General features: G+C 39.5%; 1 protein-coding gene across 1 annotated transcript; it reads left to right on the top strand.

Moving 5' to 3' along the window:
- The first annotated feature begins 5,471 nt into the window (after window positions 1-5,471).
- LOC114538137 (phosphomethylethanolamine N-methyltransferase-like) lies at window positions 5,472-24,408 on the top strand. Its single transcript, XM_028559251.1, has 2 exons — window positions 5,472-5,585; window positions 23,633-24,408. Exon 2 carries the CDS (start codon window positions 23,647-23,649, stop codon window positions 24,406-24,408), a length of 762 nt encoding a protein of 253 aa, XP_028415052.1. The 5' UTR covers window positions 5,472-5,585; window positions 23,633-23,646.
- Window positions 24,409-26,089: the final 1,681 nt, after the last annotated feature.

Raw genomic sequence — 26,089 nt, forward strand, 5'->3', positions numbered from 1 at the left:
CGTTTTTAACTCTTTTCCACCGTTAGCCTAAGGAGAAGCCAGGAATATCTGATTGATCGGTAGTGATAACACAATTTCTATGTGACACTCGATGAGTGTATGAGTGTGAGTCAGGGTGAGCTGGTTATAGTTTTTCCGCATTCCTTTTATCACAAAATTCCGCAATATAATACATTATAGGGTATTTAAGGAGATTTTTTTCAATACCCTTTTTCCCACAGCTGAATTGAATAAAATATCTACCTTATATCCAGAGCAGGTCTTCACAAGGTGAAAATTTAAATAAAAAATAACAGTAAAAAACATTGCAAGTTCCATTGAAAAATTCACAATGCAAGGTAATAATAATAATAAAATAATAATAATAATGATTTATTGCAGCTTATCCACAGCGTGGCTCTACATCTGCAAATAATTTATAATAAAATACATTTACTATATCTATAATAAACTGTCTCTATAGAAATTGAAGCTATACAAGGATTAATTAAGGTCCATTGGTATAATCACTAACCTTGCTTTATCTTTAATTTTCTAGTTATTGATGAGGGATGACCATAAGCAGGCAACAGGATACACACCTACATAATATGAAAACGTGTTTTTGAACTATACCATCGGGCCTAAACGAATTCATGACTACAAGTTGTTGACTGTCTTAAAAAATTAATGCATTATACTAATTATTTTAATTAAGAATAGTTCAAAGGCCGATACACATGCACTATAGGCCACAAATATCACTGCAACAAGTTGCTTCGTGCGTACATTTGGGCGGCAATGATGATATCATTGCACGCAAGAGCCATAATTACCTGTTGACCAGTCTCGTGGCTGCAACATGGCGCATAAAATTAAACTGTCTTGATGGTGCGACGTGTTGCATGCGGCAATAAAATTAATTTCGATCGGAGCAGAATTTTTTTTCGCTCAATTTTCCCTGTTTACACAGTGAAATTTGTTGACGTGTTGCAACGACGTGTTGCAGCGAATGGTCGCGTAGTGTATACCGGCCTTAATGTCATGGCTCAGTTGTATAAAAGACTAGTTAATTTTTAACTGTAATTGAAGACAGAATAGGCCAATCAAAGTCGTGTATTTCTGAGTTAACTTGGATTTAACTATGCAAAATGCATTTAAAGAGTTTTAAACAACCGGCGCAAGGTGAACAAGGGGGAATTTCGTTTTAGACAAACCAGCAAGTTTGTTTACATTCAGTAACCCAATCAGAATGCATAAATTTTGATAAAAAGTGCAATATAATTATACCATTTTACACGAGGCATTAAAAATTAAGGCATTCTGAAATTCTGATTGGCTTTACCTGAAAAATGTAAACAAATATGGCGATTAGTTTAAAACGAAATTCCTCCGTGTTCCCGAGGTGTATAACGTGAAGAAATCATTCGGCATTAGTTGTTGACTTTCCTACCGATATGATTTGCAGCTGCAACTAATGGTATTGATAAACACTTCGGGATAATCTAAACGAGATAAATAAAATGCAAACTATATGCATGAGTAGTGATACTCCCCACTTCAGGGTCGGAAGTAATTGCTGCATCATTAGGGAGATTTAGCATGAGGACGTGAAAGTCAAATACGACGTGAAAATATCGAGTAAATGGCGTGGCATGTCCATATTTGGATGTATCACGCCATTTATTCGCCATTTTCACGTCGTCTTTGACGTTCACGTCCTCGTGCTAAATCTCCCTATTATGTATTCATGACGTGCCTTGCTCTTTTAAGACCTTAACCCCGGCAGTGAACTGTAATAAATAACTGGAACGATACCTCCTCATTGTTTTTGTGAAGCCAAAATTTGCGGTACTTTACCTCCAGACACGCGTGTCTGAAGGTAAAGACTAAAGTTCCGCAAATTTTTTGCTTCATTGGCGGGTGACTCGCGAGATCAGTGCAGATGCAGAGCGAATTTGAAAGTAATTTGTTTTTTTTGTTTTTTTAATGGTTTTAAACGGTTTTTCCCCGAGCGGGCGCGGAGCGCCTGCGAGGGTACTAATTCCGCTCGGAGATTCTGAGTTACACCCGGAACCCGGTAGAACATAGCCGAATCCAAAGTTGTCCAAATTCTTTGTCATGGACGGTCGACGTTGGGTGGTTTTGTAAGCATGGGTGGTTTTGCATGCGCGAGTAACGTCTGGTAATCAACGAACATTCTGATTGGCTAAGACAGAAAGTTTGTATTTCAATGAGAACGTCAGCAATTTAAATTAACTGTCATTTCGTAAACATTTTTGTAATTTGTAAAAGTGTTTCATAAACTTTGTGCAAAGAAAGTAAAACGAGAAGAAACAAGATATATGAAGCATGACAGTTAGCAAAGATGAACGTGGATACGGTCAAGACAAAGCCGTGTAAGAGGAATAATTCATAATCTGCAAACTTATAAATGTTTTCAAAGAGAAAGGGTACGTGTTTACTTTGTTTATTTCGTATTTGTTTCGCGATAAGAAAGCCGTATTTGTATACTTTTCAGCTTTGTATGCCGTTTATTTGTAAAATTTTCAGCTTTTTATGCAAACGCATAAACCTGTGAAAGGCTATTACACCTTTGCTTTAACTTCAACAAGACGCCTGGGCAGGCGTACACTCCGGCTACGGCACAGGTTGGCGTACCGTATACATGCGTCCGTCAAAATAACGAGACCGGGCAGGGGTTTGTGATGCCTGAGAGCAATATTGTTCTTTCTTGAGGGCAAAATTTAGCTGTTGCTACCAATATTATTTTAATAGATGAGCTATAAAACGGGGACAACAATGATACGTGACATCTGTAGAGTTTTAATAGCTTAGAGTTCCAATGTAAAATTTCCACACATTGTTAAAGCTTCTCCAGTTCGTTTATCTTCCACAAAATATCAAGTTAATAAACAGGCACAGCCTGTATACAGTATATTAAAATCGAAGTTATTGTATATGATGCATATACGAAGCTATAATATTCACCAATGATCTAACGACTGATTGTGCCAAAATCCTACGAGTAAAACCCGACGCACTACGAGTGCTAATGCCAAGGAAAACAGTCGCAGTATTTGATGGAAAAACCAAAATTTAAATCCTTTCAAAGTTTATAATCCACGGCCATTTTGACGTGAGCCCGTGAACCGTTCGAGGAAAAAAGCGGTTAACTCCATGAACGTAGGTCGCATTTGTGACATCCAAAACTTCCGGCCGCTGGTGTTTTAAGACTCCGGCGTACCTACGGTAGCCGGAGTAAAAAGTGTTTTTGAAAGTGTAATTGAACGGGCAATGTTTACACTAGCTTTATGATTATTTTTGTATTGAATGATGGAAACATTAGCTATAATATACTCGGTAAAATATAATAGGACTGATTTGAGTTTTGTGTCATTTCATAATATAAGTTTAGGTCAGGTTAACTCAGGAAATTGTGTACTTGGTTTGAAATAGCGAGGGGTTGCTGCATGCATGTATTTCAAGTATAGAATTATAATGGATTAATCTTAAATTCAACCAGGTGAACTGTTTTATGATTTACGAAGGGATTTGCCGATCGGGTTGGCGACAAATTCTCTCAAACGGAACAAGTTTACAACGATGTGCAATTTTTACAACAATATTTGTACTACACAATATTTGTACTTATAGCCGCCTCCAAGGACGTTCCAAACTGACATTCGATCGAGACATTTCCGTTTCTAATCGGTTGTGCATGATCAACATGCAAGGCACAGGTCTGGAGTGAGATCAAACACAAACAGTGTAAAACCGTCTGCATATGCTTCACGAGTTATACCATTGCCCTGATTTTCAAACATTTTATGTGTCCCAGCGTACAGTGTTTGGAACGCTGAAATGTAGTTACTTCCTCTTGCATTCGCAAATTTTATTTGAAATGGTTTTCAGTCCTGAGGCTTTCAAACTGATATACATGCAAAGCTATTATATACATGTACATAAAAATGTTAAAACAATCGCCCATTTTTTTGCTTGGTTGTGCTTTTGGAACGCTTATATTCCGCAAAGACGGAATAAAAGAAATATTATCTAACATTTAGCCGTATATACATTAATTTTCTCGCTTTCGCAGTTTAAGTATATGTAAGCTAAATAGACACAAAGTCGACCAAAGTTTGAAACATTTATTTCTTTGTACAGCTGCTTGTAATCACGGCAATATATCCCCGTGGTTTAAAAGCATAGTGTTTACATGAAACGTTAAAGTTTCTTTATCGATTTGAACATGATTTTGCTGTAGTTCGTCAACAATCACGTCGAAACCACTCATCGTGCACGAACAAGATCCAAATGAATACAGACGTCAGACAAGCAAGCAGCGTTATATTTATGAAATATATATTTATTGAACTTCCATAAGCTATTGCTTTTATTGGTGATGCCATCGGCATTCCCATATATATTCAACATATGAATTGTACAAACGGCCGTGAAATTAAGGAAAAACGTGTTTAGGTTTATTTATATATACACACATAGACTCATAGTCAGTTCACTCTGCACTATGCATTATGTTATACAATCTATTAAATGTTATGTTCAGGATTGCTTAATAACAGTCTGTTTGTGCCTTCGTTGTCATCGGCAATTCTCGCATGTATTCAGCGTATGCCTCGTGAGGATTTTCCCGTGCGCTGAAAAGCCTGTTTCGGACACTGGATTACTCTGCATGTAATAGGCTAACTCTCTGAATGTGAGGAAAGTGGTCTTGGTCAAAAGGATTCTCTGGTGCGATTTTCCATTCAAAAAAGCCACAAGATTTTTCTCTGTCGTTTGGGCGGCAGAAGAACAGACGGTCTTGATTTTCTCTCCTTCCTTTTTAACTTTTCCCACACAAAAGTTTAACCCGTGCTGGAACTTCGGTTTCGGGAGCTCTAATCTGTCACCCCATTGCCAAAAGTTACACGGATTTTTACGATCGCATGCATGCAGCAAACAAAAAACGGTTTCCCAAAGTTGCGTTTACTTACATCCTTCACAACTCTCATCCTGCTAGGTCTTTGGTGGATATCACACAGTGGACGAATTGCGCCATTGGCCCTCCACATAACCATAGCCGTATCAAATAGCGAACGAGTTATTTGGGGAAATTAGGGGAAAAGAGTTCACAACATTTAGGGTTGTTCTTTGTTGCAAACCCAAAACTTTCCTTTCTTCGTAGAGATTGCGGTCGCACGCACTCCATGTAAGCACTCCATTGCCGTGTTTTCTCGGGCAATTTCTGTTCGATGTGCGATATTTATGTGCAAGCTACCCTTTGTTTGGAGGGGAACATGTTTTGGTTCGTCCTGTCATAAAAACCTATTACCGTTAATGTCGCATAAACACGTTTGGACAAAGTCATCAACTGACAATGTGTTCAGTCATATATTCAATTATGCCGGCGTTAATGACCCTTGCCATTGTCCTATACCATGTGCTATATGAAATTCCCCTTGTCGCTTTGAGAAAATCGGTTGAAAGGGATAATCAAATTGCACAAAGTAAAACTGGCAACTTGGATAGCAACCGCGATTGTATTGCGTCAGACCATAAGAATTTTATTCCGTAGCTGACCAAGTGAATTCGTCTTAAACCAGGTAAGCGAGGATATCGTTTGCGTAAAAACTAATATGAATTAAACTACAATTCTATCAAAATTTAATGACTGCAAACATAAAAAAGCATAGTGCTAGGATTTGGAATAGAACCCACATTAGATGTGCAACGCACATTAGATCTTAAGTGGCAGTCTCCCTAACAGCGGTCCGTCGAATTTCGCGTCAGAAAAACAATTTCTCTGAAACTTGGCCAATCAAAAGGGTTTGGTACAGAACTAATAAAAATGAAATACTTTTTTGGAAATATGTTTTTTTCGCTTTCCTAGAAGCTCGAACTTTCTTGTGCCGAGCCGGTTCATTTGGTCATCCCTTTCAAGGCCGAAATTTCGCAATATTTAGGACTGCACCGTATCAAAACTAAACGCTCTGGCAATGCGTTTTATTCACCATTTGTTTGATTCATTTTTACTTATAAAAACATACAAATGTCAAATTCATCGAGTGCTTAGTTGACAAGATGTCAGCCTTGAAAACCACCCCTCTGTGCAGGTTGCGGAAGTGCACTAAATTATAACAAAGTTCGGGAGCAAAATTCGCGTTTGTTTGACCAAAATTGAAATAAAAAATTACATCCATATGCAGATGATACCTTTATCTCCAAGGTTCTAAAGTCAAACCTTCGGGTATGCCGCTGTGTGCGAAGCAGCGAGAATGTCAATTTGGTCAAGTTGGCGCTTTGTTTACATAAAATAACACTTCTTAATCCGCACTGAAATTCATCAATTGCTTGCCTAAGAACTGCTCCCGGCTCGAATTATTCCAAGAATTATTCCTTAAACTCACCTAAACAAAGATACATGAATGATCTACGCAAGTTTATATGAAAATAGATTTAGAATACTGCGACAAAACCAAAGTTTAGCTAGCTATAGAGCTGTGCTGAGCTGTTCTGCAGAGGAAACCCCGCACAGTCATAAGCACCAGTGAAAAACCAGTGGAACAACTTATCTTTATTTACGCGTAATGCGAACTCTGTTGCAACTCCAGAAAATAATGCGACTTCTGTGTTGCATAAAACCAAGTAAAATACTGAGGGCTTGCCACAGGCTGTGGCGTAACTAGCCCCACCGAAGTTTTTGATCAGTGTAATTACGGTTTTGTCAATATGATTACGAATTTTGTACTTAATTGTAAAATCCATGGTTTGTTTTGTTAGATGAATAAAAGCCACACCCGTAACCTTAATAATTTCAAACCAGGCTTGTTTATTTGGCCGCCATTCGCGCTCCGTCGCAAAGGCTCAAATGCTATGTTGTGTTCATCAGTTTATTTGATCGCGGCATGCACCACCATAAAAGTCTCTAAGTAAATGCATCGGCGTAGCCGTCTTTGATCTAAAACAATAACAACCCGAGCTTCTTTTTTCCACCCTAATCCTGACTTTCTCACCAAAATTTGGCTTCATACTGCTGCTCCAGCATATTCATCTTGAAATTAGCTAGATAAATTCAGTGCAACATGACACACCCCTAATTAAACGGCTATCTTTAAAACCAGGAACGGGGAATCAAGGAACGGGGAACCAGGAACGGGGAACGGGGAATGAGAATCTCCGGAATCTTTAAAACCCGGAACGAGAATCTCCGGAATCTTTAAAACCCGGAACGAGAATCTCCGGAATCTTTAAAAGCCGGAATGAGAATCTCCGGAATCTTTAAAACCCGGAATGAGAATCTCCGGAATCTTTAAAACCCGGAACGAGAATCTCCGGAATCTTTAAAACCCGGAACGAGAATCTCCGGAATCTTTAAAAGCCGGAATGAGAATCTCCGGAATCTTTAAAACCCGGAATGAGAATCTCCGGAATCTTTAAAACCCGGAACGAGAATCTCCGGAATCTTTAAAACCCGGAATGAGAATCTCCGGAATCTTTAAAACCCGGAACGAGAATCTCCGGAATCTTTAAAACCCGGAATGAGAATCTCCGGAATCTTTAAAACCCGGAACGAGAATCTCCGGAATCTTTAAAAGCCGGAATGAGAATCTCCGGAATCTTTAAAACCCGGAACGAGAATCTCCGGAATCTTTAAAACCCGGAACGAGAACTCCGGAATCTTTAAAACCCGGAACGAGAATCTTCGGAATCTTTAAAACCCGGAATGAGAATCTCCGGAATCTTTAAAACCCGGAATGAAAATTTCCGGAATCTTTAAAACCCGGAACGAGAAACATGTAAACAGAAGGAGCAATAAAATAAATCCCGTTCTAAACAAGTGGTGTCATTCGATATCAACTTTTTTGACATAAAAACAGTCAATGTATGATAAAATGAGCCTGCCTCTTGAATTCTGTCGTTGGAATTTTCCAGATTCGGTCTAAAACGTGAAATAATGTTATTTGAATAGCCATGCTACAGTGCTACTACGCGCGCAATTTGTTAAATCAATGTCAAGTCTAAAATATCGTGAAAATCAAGCGTTATCGGATGCTTCTTATCCAGGCGAAATATTGGACCATCACCGAAGCCCTATTTTCTCTAAAAATGCGTTTTTCTTCGCCTCGTCGTGGTCCTTGTCCTCGCTGTCTAACCAATATATGAAATGTACATTGGAAATTGGAATACACTGGACAAGTGGCAGAAGGCATTCAATACGATCGAATTATGAAATGAATACATGTCCACATCCGTGGAAAAACGTTACAAAGTGAACTATCTTTTATGTAGTCGGGTGCATCATATCTTCTGTGATTAAAGCTGTTAAAAAGTAAGTTTTATCAAACCTAATATTACTATTAATATTGAGAGTAGTTTGGAAAAGCTAGCACTCAGTTCTAGCTTATATATATTAAACTGAAAAACACTGAAACGGTGAAACCCTTGCCCCCTAGCTCTCCTGCCCTACCATTTCAATGCCTAATGGTAGTTACAGGTTTGACGGGTACTCCCAGTGTATTTATAAACATTTTTGGTACATTTTTCCACCAGAGCCAGTAGGATGCACATAGACAGTCCAATCTAATTTATTCACACCAAAAATTTGAGCAGCTTTTGAACAAGTGAAATTATAACCATAATTTTTCCTCAGAAGAAAGAAATCAAAGGCCTAGCAATAACAATGTTAATTTAGCTTGTTCATTTAGCTTAATCCAGCACATACCTTGGCCTTTGGTTAAAAAAGCAGCACTTGGTTTGTCACTAGCTATTTGTTTTCCAAAGGGGTTGACAAGTGTTCACTTTGTTGTATATATAACATTTCAATTGTCATTTAGCTCAGGGTTGTTGAACTGTCAGTACATAGTTAGGGAGCAATGAAATTGTGCACATATGATATTGCACTGCATGAAAGCAAAAGAAATCATTTCAGTATTACTTTGTGACACCTAAAAAAATATTTTAGTGGTAAAATGAAAGTCAAACATATATAATTGAGGAAGCTAAAATCCTCACACAAATTTGAATCCCTTTACACCCATGTAAATTAATGTGACAGTTCAACAACCCTGAGCTAAATGACAATTGAAATGTTATATATACAACAAAGTGAACACTTGTCAACCCCTTTGGAAAACAAATAGCTAGTGACAAACCAAGTGCTGCTTTTTTAATCAAAGGCCAAGGTATGTGCTGGATTAAGCTAAATGAACAAGCTAAATTAACATTGTTATTGCTAGGCCTTTGATTTCTTTCTTCTGAGGAAAAATTATGGTTATAATTTCACTTGTTCAAAAGCTGCTCAAATTTTTGGTGTGAATAAATTAGATTGGACTGTCTATGTGCATCCTACTGGCTCTGGTGGAAAAATGTACCAAAAATGTTTATAAATACACTGGGAGTACCCGTCAAACCTGTAACTACCATTAGGCATTGAAATGGTAGGGCAGGAGAGCTAGGGGGCAAGGGTTTCACCGTTTCAGTGTTTTTCAGTTTAATATATATAAGCTAGAACTGAGTGCTAGCTTTTCCAAACTACTCTCAATATTAATAGTAATATTAGGTTTGATAAAACTTACTTTTTAACAGCTTTAATCACAGAAGATATGATGCACCCGACTACATAAAAGATAGTTCACTTTGTAACGTTTTTCCACGGATGTGGACATGTATTCATTTCATAATTCGATCGTATTGAATGCCTTCTGCCACTTGTCCAGTGTATTCCAATTTCCAATGTACATTTCATATATTGGTTAGACAGCGAGGACAAGGACCACGACGAGGCGAAGAAAAACGCATTTTTAGAGAAAATAGGGCTTCGGTGATGGTCCAATATTTCGCCTGGATAAGAAGCATCCGATAACGCTTGATTTTCACGATATTTTAGACTTGACATTGATTTAACAAATTGCGCGCGTAGTAGCACTGTAGCATGGCTATTCAAATAACATTATTTCACGTTTTAGACCGAATCTGGAAAATTCCAACGACAGAATTCAAGAGGCAGGCTCATTTTATCATACATTGACTGTTTTTATGTCAAAAAAGTTGATATCGAATGACACCACTTGTTTAGAACGGGATTTATTTTATTGCTCCTTCTGTTTACATGTTTCTCGTTCCGGGTTTTAAAGATTCCGGAAATTTTCATTCCGGGTTTTAAAGATTCCGGAGATTCTCATTCCGGGTTTTAAAGATTCCGAAGATTCTCGTTCCGGGTTTTAAAGATTCCGGAGTTCTCGTTCCGGGTTTTAAAGATTCCGGAGATTCTCGTTCCGGGTTTTAAAGATTCCGGAGATTCTCATTCCGGCTTTTAAAGATTCCGGAGATTCTCGTTCCGGGTTTTAAAGATTCCGGAGATTCTCATTCCGGCTTTTAAAGATTCCGGAGATTCTCGTTCCGGGTTTTAAAGATTCCGGAGATTCTCATTCCGGGTTTTAAAGATTCCGGAGATTCTCGTTCCGGGTTTTAAAGATTCCGGAGATTCTCATTCCGGGTTTTAAAGATTCCGGAGATTCTCGTTCCGGGTTTTAAAGATTCCGGAGATTCTCGTTCCGGGTTTTAAAGATTCCGGAGATTCTCGTTCCGGGTTTTAAAGATTCCGGAGATTCTCATTCCCCGTTCCCCGTTCCTGGTTCCCCGTTCCTTGATTCCCCGTTCCTGGTTTTAAAGATAGCCCTAATTAAACTGGTAGAGAACGAGTAAGCTATGACTCAGCCTGCGAATACAGAATCTATTTATATCGCTTATTCCACTGGGGGGGATATAATAATAATAAGCGATATAAATAGATTCTGTATTCGCAGGCTAGCTATGACTATGTCGAGTTGCTTTTTGAAAACGCGAGGATTTGGAGGTTGTGGAGAATTTCGAGGCAAAGCTGAACTTGTGTCACTGGACAAATGCACCAGTGATATTAACAGCCATTTGTCTCGCTGCCATTTGGGCCGCGAGGCCATTTCAGAGGGAGATCTAATATTAGCGCGGTTAGGGTTGTTTTGTACGCCCGAGACGCAGAAGAGGGATATGTTTATTTGTGCCAAGCATCGTGCACATCTTGGCCAATACTGGTCAAAGCCAAACGCCTGCAAGTACCCTGGCCACAAGGGAGGGCACAAGGCAGCCAAAACAGATCGCGCATTCACTCTTGCAATCGTGCAAGACGTTTGGAAAGTGTTTGGTGTCTTAGTTCCCGTTGGAGCGCGTAAGTACCACTGATTTTCCAGTTGCTTTCAATATTGGCAATTATTTTCAACTTTGCATGTTAGTGTAAGCCTTATAAACACGTTGTTTTTTCCCAGCAATTTGTAATAGCTGTCGGAAGGCACACAGTGAGAATGTCAAAAGCAATTGGCAGTGGGTCCATGAAGACGAAGTTGCAAGCCAAGGTGATACTGGAAGTGCGACGCCGCCGACTAGGTACCTATATGTAGTAATTAATAGGTTATGTTCATGAGGTGTTAAAGAGATTCAAAGGCGATAACCATGTTAATTCGTTTATTTACAAGTCATTTGCGCAATATCGTTTGTGTAAAAGCGACACGTCGATTACTGTCAGCATAAGTTCCAGCGATACTGCGCTGAAAACCTTTATCGAGCATGAATACGATCTTTAGCGATATTTGGGGGGTTTTTTGCATGGCACATGGGAAGGACCGGAATAAAATTGTGAAGCAAAAATATGAGGAAAGAAATCATAAATCCAAGAAATTAAAAAAGCAAGAGCTTTCTACCCTGATCCGCAAAAAATCGTGCGTAGAAAAACTACTTCCCCCCTAATTTCCCGCTATATGATACTTGACAAGCTTTTGCACGGAAAGAAATAGCCTGTGTAGCGGCCCTGTTGTATGAACGGAATGAGGGCCTGCAATAATCCCTACCGTATTTGAATATACGCCCCTAATTAAACATTCAACAAAATTGACCAATCAAGGAGGTCAATGGGGAAAACTGTCCCGAAAAATTGTTTTCACTTGAGTGCAGACGATGGGACGAACGGAGAATGGCTTCAAACCAATTGTGACATGTTTGTTTTTCTGTTGTCTAATCAAATTTAGCAGATCCGACGGTAATTAGATATACCAGACAGTTGAAGTTATTCAAACGTCAATCATGCGCCGGGACGATCAATCAAATTCTACGTCCAAAGTTTGGCCGCGTATATTCAAATACGGTAGGGCTTACTGCAGGCCCTCATTCTCCTCCCCTGCTCGCCCTTCCCTAGTGCGCGCGGTTTTCTTTCGCACCCGAATATTATACATAAGCAGGCTGGGAAAGAAACGTGCACTCTCATGACGCTATCCATGTACTCTGATAACTCGCAGCTCTCAGCCAATCAGCGCGTTTTGCCGACTGGATAATGTAGAATTATAATTCTTGACATATAAAAAGTCTTTTTTCTTTTCGCAACGTGCAGGGTCAGTAAAGAGAGAGCCCTTGCAGATATACGCGACATGCCGCCGGACACTCCATCAGTTTTATTGCACCCATCAGGGAATGACAAACAGTGGACTCCAGGGCAGTGGCGCAAAACTGCCGAGTCTTCAGACGAGAGCCCAGAAGACCTGTGCGCTCAAGCTCTACCTCCAGATCAAGTATTCACAACATATAACGCAGCATTGGAGAAGATTGCCAGTATATCCGACAGCAAGGTGGAGCCTCTGACATTCAGATTGAAGACTGAGTGGGACAAGGCAACACAGAGTGAACAACGGTTGTGCGTGGAGAAAGTGGATGAGGCCTGCCGTGCCGTGTGTCAAGTGATCGCCCCTGGCGCAAGTGAGCAGCTGCTGATGGCGTACGTAAAAAGTGCGTCTACATCTGGATCCGAGCTGGAGGTTCTGATATCTACTTACAAACAAGCGCCAACCAAAACCTTGAAAACCCAGATCCTAAGTATATATGCATTGCGGTTTACCGTCACCAAACTCAAGGAATTGCACGCTCCTTTTGAAAAGCTCAGCGATCGACAAATAAAAAAAGCACGATCCCACGCTAAAACAGTAGGAGCAGGATTCCTTGTCGAGAACGTTCCCTACCACAGAGTACGCATCGATACTACAAAGCTCGAACACTTTTTGACTTTTGTAGACCAACCATACTTTTACCAGGATGTCTCGTTTGGCACGAGAAAAGTAAGGCTCGACTCCGGTCAGCAGATGATCATGCCTAATGTGGTGAGGACTGTTGGCCGTTCAACCATGATTAAACAATACGATGCAGCGAAGAGGAGTTCGAGCCTCTAAGTCGAGCGACTCTGTACCGAATCCTGAAGGTAAGAGAAGCGTCGCAGCGTAAGTCTCTCCAAGGCCTTGATGACACTGCGGCGAGCGGTGCAGAAGGGTTTGAAACCCTAGCCAACATAGTTAATGAGCTAGAGCGTTGTGGCGCATCCCATGAGTGGTGCGAGGGATCGCGCAACCATTTACGGGATTCTAAACGATATCTGAAGACCAGTTACAGGGCCCATTGCCGAGACGACTGTGATAACCAATGCGCTGACCACACTGTAGAAGCCACGCTCTAAGTGATGCGCCGAACAAAGAGCTTTACAGTCCCTGCACTCACGCCCACACACGGCAGTGCGACAAATGTGACCTGTTGACCAACACGCTCGACTCTATCCTGGAGAAGATCAGGGAGTCTGGTGAGATTCAGTTTTACAGCCAAGACCAGCTTGAAGATACATTCTACGACGCTAACCAGCCCAAGGAGATGGTACTTCAGTGGAAGGCGCACATCTTGAGGGCGGAAAACCAGGACCGCGGTAAAACATCGGCAGTCGAATCCCTCCAGGAAGACACCGTGTTCATAGTGATGGACTGGGCTATGAAGTTTACCCAAATGAGGTACCGGGAGAAACAGTCCGAATGGTTTGGCAAGCGAGGAATGAACTGGCACGTCAGTTGTGTCCTGTCCAAACCAACTGACAGCACCGGCAAGCTGGAAGTGAAGTCATACGTTCATCTCTTTAACAGCTGTGCCCAGGAGAACCCTACAGTCTATGCTATCATCATGCATCTTCTCAAGGAAGTAAAAGCTACGAGCCCACACATCACTAAGGCATTCCTGCGTTCAGATGGAGCTGGGTGCTACCATAGCAACAACCTCATTGCTTCCTTGGAGCAGAGTCTCTCCCAGACTGGTGTCAAAGTGATGAGGTATGTATAAAGGCTACAAGAGTACGGGGGAGTTGAAATAAATAAGCTAGGAAGCAATTAATTTAATTAACTAATTAATTAACTAGTTAAGTTGTTTTTGCTTCCTTATTTTATTTCAACTCTCCCGTAATTATAATTAATTACTAACGTCTTAAATTAATTAATCTAAGGGATGGACCATTACAAAAGTGATGGGAGGAGGAGGGGACTTTTCTGTCTCGCTCGAATGTTTTTTCGGATGCCCCAACTCTGGACGAATTTTTCTAGCGGTTCATGGTTCTTTCTTGGCTCTGCATTCCCTCTCCTCAAATATTTTTTCTTTCAGTTTTGCTTGCACGTATATTTGTTTTGCTTTTTGCCCACTCCTCCCCTCCCCTCCCATCACTAATTGCTTCCTCATTTGTTTCAGCCCCTTCTTAATAATCATTAACCATTAACTTTTTTCATTAATCATTAATTCAATGAATAATCAACTCCAAGAATAAGTTATGAAAAATGAATAAGTGTGAATGAATGAAATGTATACGAGTAAAGTGAGATTTTGAATTATGAATAAAAAAACAAGCTCTCTTTTAAAGGTACGACTTTTCCGAACCACAATTTGGCAAAGACGTGTGCGACCGAATCATCAGTCCCCTGAAGAGCGTAATAAGGCAGTACTGCAACGAAGGCCACGATGTTCTGACTGCAGCTGACATGTTCGCAGCTCTCAAGGCACGGCCAGTTAAAGGTTGTACAGCCGCTGTATGCGAAGTTGATCCGGCTGTAAAAGAGATAAAGGCCAACAAGATTCTAAACTTTAGCAGCTTCCACAACTTTTCGTACGAAAAGAATGGGCTGCGAATGTGGAAAGCCTTTGAAGTTGGGTCAGGTCAGCTATTGTCTTGGAGTACACTGCATGTACAAGTTCCGGCCGGGAACCTCTCTGCCAAGCCTGTCAGCGAGGACCTGGATTTCTGGGACGTGCAGCCTCGCGTCGTCCAGTTACAAAAGGAGGCGGACCCTGAGACGGCTCTGTTCGAGTGCAACGAGGCCGGCTGTTTCCAGTCGTTCGACTCCTATGATGCCTTCCAGGATCATGTCAACTTTGGCCATCATATCCCTGTCAGCAAAAGCCAAGAGAGCACGTATGACAAGCTGCGTCGTGAGTGGGTGCTGAAGTTTTCTAGCATGACCGTTAACGAGGAAGCCCTGCATCAGCCCTCCGCGTCAAGCGACGTGACCACTGTATCGGAACCCCTCAAGGCCGGATGGGCCTTACAGAAACCCAGAGGTAGTGGGACCCGATTTTCTGAACGCGTTAAACAATATCTTCAGTCCTGTTTTGACGTCGGCGTGCGAACAGGAAGGAAGGCAGATCCTGCCCAGGTGTCAGTGGACATGAGGAATGTCAAGACTGCAGACGGGCAGCGGGCATTTTCACGAGAGGAGTGGCTCACGAAGGTCCAGATAAAGGGGTTTTTCTCCCGCCTAGCCGCCGCGCAGAGAAAGAGAACGACGGGTGAGATTTCCGTTACGGCATATCCTGCAGATGAAGGAGACGAGGAGTTGCTTCAGGAAGAGCTGGCGAGACTGGAGGAGAAGAATAGGGAGGAAGAAGTACATGAAGTTCTCTCCCAAATAGCATTGGAGCATCCCATCCAATATGAAGACCATGACATTTGCAGTGTGTCTAAGGGAGGGGCATTGATGCAATTTACTGTAAAGCAGCTTAGAGCCGTATGTGATTATTTCGAGCTGCCACGCAAATCTGGAGACAGAAAATCCACTTTAATTGGTCACGTCAACAATATGGTGAAGGAATGCGGCTGTTGAAAATAAGCACGTAGATCAAAATTCACGTAGTTTATAGTGTGCTCAATTCCCCCTACCTGTTTACTGTTACATCTTTGACTACGGTAGTTGACAACCCAAGAACAGTCCTGGCAGTAAATTCAACGTCTCTGTGTGACCCGTGATGAGCTTTGTGTAACGTATGTAATACTCTATTCTCGAACCCAGCACCCCCCCCCCGCTCCTGACGCATGCGTGGAAGAAAAATTTGAAATGACAACTAACAAACAAATCTTGGTGTTATTTAGTTAGATCAGCTTTTGGAAAACCAGATAAAGCTCATTTTATGTTACGCATGCGCGCCGTATCAGTCAATCAACGAAGGTCCTCAAATGGCTCTTACCAGAGGCTCCCCGGGGGGGCTGAGGAGCGGGGAAGCTCTGGGCTTGAGAATGGCAAAACTGCATCCTGCACATGCGCGGCATTTTTATTTTCTTCTTAGTTTCTGGGGAAGATTACTGCAGAGCCCAATGTTTCACATACAATACAGCCACCCTATAAAAAATAGGTACGCTTGGCGTACAAGCATCTGCGATAAAGCCGCCGTATTTGTTTTACTGCCTTTTCGCAGGCGTACAGCCCTAATTAGTCGACCTGAGTGTTTAACAAACACACACACAACTCGATAGCATAGTATCTAGCGCTACGCGCTGATACAAAGAGCCTTGCATTGCCAAAAAATGATTTACCCTCTCCTAGACCCTTTCAAATGGCCACGCCTAAAATACGTACTGTACAAAATAATATGTATAGTAAAGAAAAATATATGAATAGTGAATTAATCATTCATCGTACGAAATAAAATACATACGACCAAGTATAATTTGGACATGTGTGGTTTAGGGCGTACAGCTCGTAGAAAGAACCGAGGGAGCTATTGCCAACCTTTTTAAAGGGACGGTTGCTTTTTTAGGAAATTTTTCTACGACATAAGCAGCCAACCTATGTCGAATTGTCGACCACCTGTAGAGCACTTCTAGACAAAAAAAGCGCTGAGTGGTCAAATATATCAGGCGAGCGGTGAGGCAAACAAGGACAACGGGGTTCAGACTAGCCTCCGAGCAACTGTTTCTTATAGCGTCAGTCACGCAACGCTTCCCTTCAAAACCTCAACGATCTCCCGTTACAAATCCTTTAACACTGACTAGAAAATATTTCTGGCTGTTACTGTTTGCTTGATGAAGTTAGTTAACTGTATATAGCCGATAGTTTTTTCATTTCAGAATTTAGGTCTTTTGGATATTTTTTGGGTGTTATTTTTGTAATAAAGAATGGCGGCTTTAATACGCAAACCAATTTTATCCCGCCGTTCTATGCAAGAGAATATGGGATCGCATTTCCTATGAATTGTTTTGGTATCTATACTAAATATTCAGAGTTTATTCAACCAACATGAAAGAGATCAAAAAGTATAATTCATTTTCCTCTTCCTGTCTAGCGGCGCCCTTATGACTGTGCGGGGTTTCCTCTGCAGAACAGCTCTATAGCTAGCTAAAATTTGTTTTTGTCGCAGTATTCTAAATCTATTTTCATATAAACTTGCGTAGATCATTCATGTATCTTTGTTTAGGTGAACTTAAGGAATAATTCTTGGAATAATTCGAGCCGGGAGCAGTTCTTAACTTCTTATAGGCGAGCAATTGATGAATTTCAGTGCGGATTACTAAGTGTTATTTTATGTAAACAAAGCGCCAACTTGACCAAATTGACATTCTCGCTGCTTCGCACACAGCGGCATACCCGAAGGTTTGACTTTAGAACCTTGGAGATAAAGGTATCATCTGCATATGGATGTAATTTTTTATTTCAATTTTGGTCAAACAAACGCGAATTTTGCTCCCGAACTTTGTTATAATTTAGTGCACTTCCGCAACCTGCACAGAGGGGTGGTTTTCAAGGCTGACATCTTGTCAACTAAGCACTCGATGAATTTGACATTTGTATGTTTTTATAAGTAAAAATGAATCAAACAAATGGCGAATAAAACGCTTTGCCAGAGCGTTTAGTTTTGATACGGTGCAGTCCTAAATATTGCGAAATTTCGGCCTTGAAAGGGATGACCAAATGAACCGGCTCGGCACAAGAAAGTTCGAGCTTCTAGGAAAGCGAAAAAAAAAAATTTCCACTAAACTATTCCATTTTTATTAGTTCTGTACCAAACCCTGGTAATTGTTTTTCTGACGCGAACTTCGACGGACCGCTGTTAGGGAGACTGCCACTTAAGGCCGGCGCACACTAGAGCTATGTGCTTAGCAAAAAGTCATTCGTGGCCATTAGCGTAAGCCAGTTGCTCTCGTGTGCGGGCGACTTTTCCAGTGAATTTCGTCATTCGTGCCAAAAGTCTCCGGAAAAGTGGCCCGCACACGAGAGCAACTGGCTTACGCCGATGGCCACGAATGACTTTTTGCTAAGCACATAGCTCTAGTGTGCGGCGGCCTTTACACTTTGGTATTCACGAAAAAAAAAATCAAAAAAAAACAAAAACAAAAAACAAAACAAAATAAAACCTAGCTACGCGAATTTTCAACACCGTCGCTGACGATGGAATAACAGGTCTTATATAATACTTAAAGATTGTAGCATTTAATGGACCGCCCTTGCTATAGACTGTTATTTTAATGAAATTTTCATTGCACGGTCAGTAAAATGGGAAAGCAATGCAATAAAATACAAGGCATTGCAAAACAATACATGCGGAAGCCGCCGCAACCCCAACCGCAAGTAAATATATTAATAATGTATTTGTCTTAAAATGCTGTAATGTTTAATGATTTAAAATGTGATAAAGTAAATTCAATTCTCTGATTATATTGCTCTAATCTTTTGGAAAAAATTACTGACTTCAAAAATAAATCTAAATTATTAAAATGTTGATGAGCAAAGCAGGAAATATATACTAACCAGTGGATTTTGATCAGGAAGGAAACCACGCGTGTATGATACGTCGTAGTTTTTCAATAGAGACACTATCCATTCTCTTTCTAATTCAATCGTTTGAAATTCATTGAAATAACAGAGTGTATCGTTCATTTTAGAGCATAAAAAAATGAGGCAACAACAATTAAGCAAGATCGTTTTTTAATGACACTTGTCTCGAAAGCGTCCTATATATATAATAATCGCCGACTGTCGATGACACATGAGAACCAGGGTTAAGTGCTAAAATTATTATTCCAATTTCGCTTCAAGCTTTTCAAAAATACATCATCCGGAACATGCAGTACAAAGTTCAGACCATGTATACTTGGACTTTAGGTATATACTATATATTGTCCAAATTTGGTGTACATTTCATGTAATTTTTACCAAGAGCTTAAGACCCTGTCCACACGTATCCGAGTATTTTAAAAAACGGAGGATTTTTTCGGCGTTCACACGAAGCGTATTCGAATCATTTTTGCCCGTCGACATGCACGTAAACGCTAAAACGAAGAAAATTTGATAGCGCCAGGCGTAGAGCATGCGCATTTCCAACTAATATGAGCGCTTTCAAACGATCGCTGGGCTCGAATGGCAATAATTTATGCGCGCCCAGATAACAACTATGTTAATTTGGCGGAGTTTGGGTTCACTTTATGCTCGCTTTTTCTTGAATTAAAATGACTAAATGACCAAAATCTTCGTGGTCTATCTATAGTGAGATGGGAAGCATCTTAATCATATTGATTCGCTTTTTTAGACACTCTCCGGCAGGTTTAGCATAGTACGTAACATGAAGCTGAATGCATGCTATTAAACTTGAAATTATGAAATAGGCCAAAGTAAAACAGCCAAGCAATTTTAGTTGACCATCTTGAATATGAAAACAAAACACCCGCCTGTTATGGCCCGTTATAGACTGGATCCGATTATAAACGTCATCGAATTCGAAAACTTCCGTTTTCGCCCGTCCACACGTAAACACGAAACCGGCGTTTTCGGTTGCCGAAAACGCCGGCTACGTGTGGCGCAAGGCCAAAACGGATAAAAAACCTCCGTTTTTAAAAATATCCAGATACATGTGGACGGGGCATTGACGTTAACGGGCAGACTGCATAGTAACCGTAGGCATACTTAGTTCACATTTCACGCTTCAAATTTCTTGGTCAAGATTTTCCAACATCGAGGCAGGTTATAAAGCGCTAATAACTCATAAGCCCGGAAGAAAATGAATGCAATACAATATTCAGTGAGGAACGATCTTCAAATACAGTATGGTAAAAGTCTAGCCCTGTTAGCCAAGATAAAATCAGGAGACAAAGTCCTTGATATGGGATGCGGAACAGGTGAACTCACTTCATTCCTTGCGGAGAAAACTGGTATAAAAGAAGGTTTGGTGGTTGGTGTTGATCCAGACGTTGAGAGAATTAACGTTGCTATTCAGAAACATTCTGGTACTCAGGAAAATATCGTATTTCAACCTGGCGACAGTTCGAGTCAATTTCTTCACTTCAATGAACAATATTACGATATACATTTCAGTAATTTCGCGTTTCAATGGCTCAACAATCAAGAAAAGCAAATCTTTGCTCAAACTGCTTTCAAATGTCTGAGACCAGGAGGCAAGATTGCGATTCAAAGTCAAGAAGATGACGCCGATATTGTCAAAAAAGCCGCTGAGCTATTCTTTAAAGATAAAGAAAAAGTGATTAAGCCACAAGTACCAGTTTATTACGTTAAGAAATCTGACGCCGAGGCGCTGCTTCGGAAATCAGGTTTTGTTATTGTCACCAGTGAATATTGTCAACGTTCATACACATTCCCAAGTGCAGACGAGTTTTTCTCATGTTTTTGTGCCTCAGATTATTATGATGGGACAAGCATTTCATCTCTAAGTAAGAAGAGATTTTTCGATGATATCATCAACATTGATAAAACTGTAACCTTTTTGGCCCCGACGATTTATCAAATAATCGCAAAGAAAATATCATGAACTCTATTGGTGGCATGGGCTAGGCTTGACATAAAATAGCTATATGCAAGCATAAATGTTGTGAACTTTTTTTGCCTTGCTACTGCCCAAACTGTGATCATATCAGAGCAGCATAAGTTTATTAGTTTACTGAAACGTGTAATTCTCCTTAAATAAAGTTGCTCACCTACTTACTTATCATAAAGTAAATGTTGTTATACTACAATAAAAATCGCTATAAAGAAAGCAAGATTAATTGAAATTGATGATTTGTAGCTTATTATATTCACAGTTATTAGAATATACATGGTTTTGGGAGACTAGATGGAATTTGCCCAACTACCAATACTGGCAATAGCAATAGATTGGCTTAGCTCCTCAACCGTGACTTGAACATGTTATTTCAGACCTTACTATTGGTTTATTTGTTCAAAATACAATAGACGGTGCCGAATAAGGAACAATTTTTTGCATAAACGTTCCCGACATAGTTACAGAGTTCCATTGTACTTTTATGTAGTCTCTAAACCATGTATATTCTAGCTGCATGTGTTATAATGATAAAGATGTACGTGCGACTCGGGTCCTTCGATAATTAACATAAACATCAAATGACGTATTGCGTCATAATAATGTTATATAATTATCATGCCATATTAATGATTACGCATAATTCATAATATACGTCATCACTGTTTATGCAATCACGTCGTACGTGATATGCAAACAAGAACTACCAACCTATACGTTATCTCATTTAAAATTAAAATTTTCCAATTCAATTTTAACAGATCGGCAGCTCTGTATTAAACAAATATACGTGTGTTCCCACAAATTGATTATTTTTTTAGTACATTTTCCATTTACGGTAAAAACCGTTGTTGAAACCGTTCACTGGACCTGTTGAGTGGATGCGTAAACTGGACCGCAAACGAAGCAGTTCAATTGACTAACCTGAGAGCGTAAATATACCGCAGGGACGTTGCCAGGGGAAGTCGTGGAAGCCGAGGCTCCCTCCTTTTGAAAAAATTATTGCTCATATATACTTTCTTCAAAATGAATTAATTTATTGAAGAAGAATTAAATCTACTCAGTCTTTCAAGTATGCTTGTTTACTACGCACCTAGCTTTATCAATTGTTTTTTATAACTGAATAAAGAAATAAGAAAAGATACTTAAAAGTGGTTGCTTGGAGGCAAGTCAGAATGCAAATTGTATTTGTGTTTGATACACGAAATGCCATTGTGTGACGTTTTATCAAGCAGAGCTGCAGCTTGCAGTGCTTCCACTTTCTTCACGGCTCCCCCTATTTTTAAGGTCTGGCTACGTCCGTGGATTACCGCACCAAAAAAAATAAATAGAGTTATTTCAATTACTTAAACATGCGTCAAAAATGTACACTGAAATACTTGTATGGTCTCGATTTAATCACGTACCTTTTTAATTGATTATTGTTTGTTTCGAAACGGAAGGGACAAAACAACGGATGTTTTCTACGATATTGTATTGGCAAAAACAACCTTGTTATTTTCCGCAGCCACAACCGCTAAACGAAAATGCGTAAGTTTAATCAGCAAATGCGTAATGCGGTTTTCCAGCCTAACCTAGCGATGACCGTTGCGCGAAACATCAGTTCTTGATTCATAGCACGTTCCGGTATCGCTCCGTATAAATATAGCAACTCAAACAAACTTAAGTCAGTGTTCTAACGTGGACCTGCTTGTGAGTAAGCAACTGTCGTTTGTGCCTTCAATAAAATAATTGACGAATCAATATCTATTCACATTGGAACTCTAGAAAACTGCATATTCTACGCTATTTTTCTATTAAAGCTCGGTGCGTGCGCAAACCAAAGTAAGTAAGTAAATTTAATAGATATAATTGTTATTCTATGCGCTATGTTCACATTTTGCGCCGTTTGTCTATTTCAAGTCATCTGCGCATAATTCTTTGCTAATTTAATTCGCATGCCGCATGTTTTAGTTAAGTATCGCTATTCCAAAAGGCTAAATTCGCTGATCATTCCGCATGCCAAATTCATTGTCTTTTTGTTATAGCATTGATTCCCATGTATATAATTATCGGCAATAGTCATTTATCATTTATAGTCTTAGTGAATGTTATTCCCAGTATCAGTACTCGTTATTGGTTTGTTTAATTGTTATATTCTAGTTCGAACCGATATCCAGTCGATTTTCAATCGCTTTTTGGTGGATTCTCAATCGATCTACAGTCCGATTCCAGGTCATATTATCTACGGACAATCGTTTCTATACTGTGTTATCCCAACGACGAGTTAGTAATTATTTGTCAGTCTATACCTGTAGTAGCCTTGATTTATATTATCAAATTATCAGAACATTGTTATCAGAATCGTTTGTCGAGTTCGTTTTGTTATCCATGCACGCACCCGTCTATTCAGTAGTTTCGTTTGGATTATCGTTGCTATTCAAATTCTGTTCAGACGAAAGCTAAAAATATGACACATAAAAAGGCCTTAAAGGGCTGCTTTCCACTTACGCGCGGAAAACTTGAAATTCAACTTTTTTAATATTTTACGCATGGATCACAAATGCATAGTAAAATATGTATGAAACTAAGTCATTACGATTTATTCACCTAGCTTTTTGAAATATGACATATATAAGAACTTAACCGTATACGCGTAACCTAGAGTATACATTATTAAGTCTTAATTGGATGGACACATCTGTGCGCACTTTTTAATAATAGCTCTCTTTAAAACTAAACCTTCTTATATCAATAGACGCTGGGAGGAAAATGAATGCAATACAATATTCAGTGATTAACGATCTTCAGATACAGTATGGTAAAAGTTTCGCCCTGTCAGCCAAGATACAATCAGGAGACAAAGTCCTTGATATGGGATGCGGAACAGGTGAACTTACTTCATTCCTTGCGGAGACAACTGGTATAAAAGAAGGTTTAGTAGTTGGTGTTGATCCAGACGTTGAGAGAATTAAAGTTGCAATTCAGAAACATTCTGGTACCCAGGAAAGTATCGTATTTCAACCTGGCGACAGTTCGAGTCAATTTCCTCACTTCAATGAACAATATTACGATATACATTTCAGTAATTTCGTATTTCAGTGGCTGAACGATGAAGAAAAGCAAATCTTTGCCCAAACTGCTTTCAAATGTTTGAGACCAGGAGGCAAGATTGCGATTCAAAGTCAAGAAGATGACGCCGACATTGTCAAAAAAGCTGTTGATCTATTCTTTGAAGATAAAGAAAAGGCGAACCCGCAAGTACCGGTTTATTACGTTAAGAAATCTGACGCTGAGGCGCTGCTTCGGAAATCAGGTTTTGTTGTTGTCACCAGTGAATATTATCAACGTTCATACACATTCCCAAGTGCAGACGAGTTTTTCTCATTTTTTTGTGCCTCGGATTATTATGATGCAACAAGCATTTCATCCATTAATAAGACCAAGTTTTTTGACCAGATCGTCAACCCTGATAAAACAGTAACCGTTTTTGCCCCAAATGTTTACCAAATAATCGCTGAAAAGATGTCGTGAACTACATTATGCATGTGGGAGACTAGTAGTTGACATTAACTAGCAATAATATATGATATGAAAATCGTTCTTTCCAGTTAACTTAACATTAAATATATTTTATATAATAATCTACAGAGCGTATATAATTGAGAAATGAAAGTTAAAGCCGAGAAAAGTGCTTTCAAACAGGAACTTTAAAAACTACTTTATTATTGCCAAACTACTTACAATTGGGGGTGCATATTGGTCGCATACTCAACAGCGTAGTTAGCCTGAGAATTGTCCCGCTTTTCTAATACTTTAGTATTCATTGACTGTAAACACCATATATAGATGAAGAATAAATTTCTAAATATACGAATGATCATAATAACCCGGAATATTTACTGTGGAGACCATATAGATGAAGAATAAATTTCTAAATATACGAATAATTATAATAACCCGAAATGTATATACGTTTTTATACATGCACGATTATCTTATTAATTGAATATTATTCTAAAACTTGTTTGTTTAGATGGACCGCTGTGTTTGGATCAGTGCACTTAACGTCTTAATCTTTGTGAGATAGACATAGTTTACCTAACTTATATTCTTATTCCTTGTTAAGTACGCTGTGTGTGTATCTGTGCATATAGCCTATATATTTATGTATTTAGGGGTTAGGTGACAGGTGTCAATTGGGACGAAAGTCCTGTTCTTTTCTCCTGTCACAGTATTGTGTACTTGTACAGGGTGTCCCAAAAAAAAAGCAACCACTTAAATATGCAGAACATTAATACAGCTCTAAAGCACAATAGATAAGCACCTCTGGGAATTGAAAATGGCTCTTAATCCTTCATTTACAATGCTAAAAGTAATTTTAGCTGAACTATGGTGCAAACCCGAACAATATATTAATATTCTTGCATATTTAAGTGGTTGCGTTTTTTTTGGGACACCCTGTATAATATTATGTTATTTATGTTACAAATTATTAGAAAATAAAATAAAAATACTCGTATATAATATATCTCAATTACCAATTAGACAATCTAGCTACGGCCATGCATAATGATTATACCTGGTGTCCCTAAAAAGTATCCTCTATTGAAACCACTCTTTTGTTGTTAGCGGCAATTTTTTTGATACACTGTGCAATGCAAATATGTTGTTTTATTCCCGGCCAAAATGGGTGTTTTTTTAGGCCCAATATTAACACGTTTTGGTTATCTGTTATCTATATGTGTTTTAGTGTTAGTCCTTGATCGTTTCTTTTTTATCGCGTGCAATTTGTCAACGCGCCATACGCGATCACATTAAAACGGTGAAATATGTAACAGCGATACTACCTTAAAATTTTATTAAAACCGAACAAAAATCCACATGTATCCAATTAAACGTATCCATTTTTACCCCAATTATAAACCTAAATTTAATCGAACAGCATTAAAAGAACGGCTTATTCTTGCCTCGTGGATGAGTTACCGTTTATCATGTGAGCAAATTCAAATCGTGCTTCGGAAAATTGGCCCGAGATTCGATAAGCGCAACACAACTCATGCGAGACAAAACTTTAACGTAGACAGATACGGTTACATACGATCTTCAATGAGCGTCGGGTCGTATATCCGGTCAAGCCCTGGGTCCAAGTTAGCTAACAGCTTTTAAATTCAAAATACATTTCGCCCCAAAATCCCCCTGTTACGACCAAAAA

The sequence above is a fragment of the Dendronephthya gigantea genome, unplaced genomic scaffold (assembly GCF_004324835.1).
Source record: "Dendronephthya gigantea isolate DGI-Jeju-01 unplaced genomic scaffold, DenGig_1.0 000175F, whole genome shotgun sequence".
Classification (NCBI taxonomy): domain Eukaryota; kingdom Metazoa; phylum Cnidaria; class Anthozoa; order Malacalcyonacea; family Nephtheidae; genus Dendronephthya; species Dendronephthya gigantea.

Bases quoted from the DNA above. Each gene is read 5' to 3' on its own strand.
- LOC114538137 (XM_028559251.1), top strand. From the start codon at position 23,647: ATGAATGCAATACAATATTCAGTGATTAACGATCTTCAGATACAGTAT.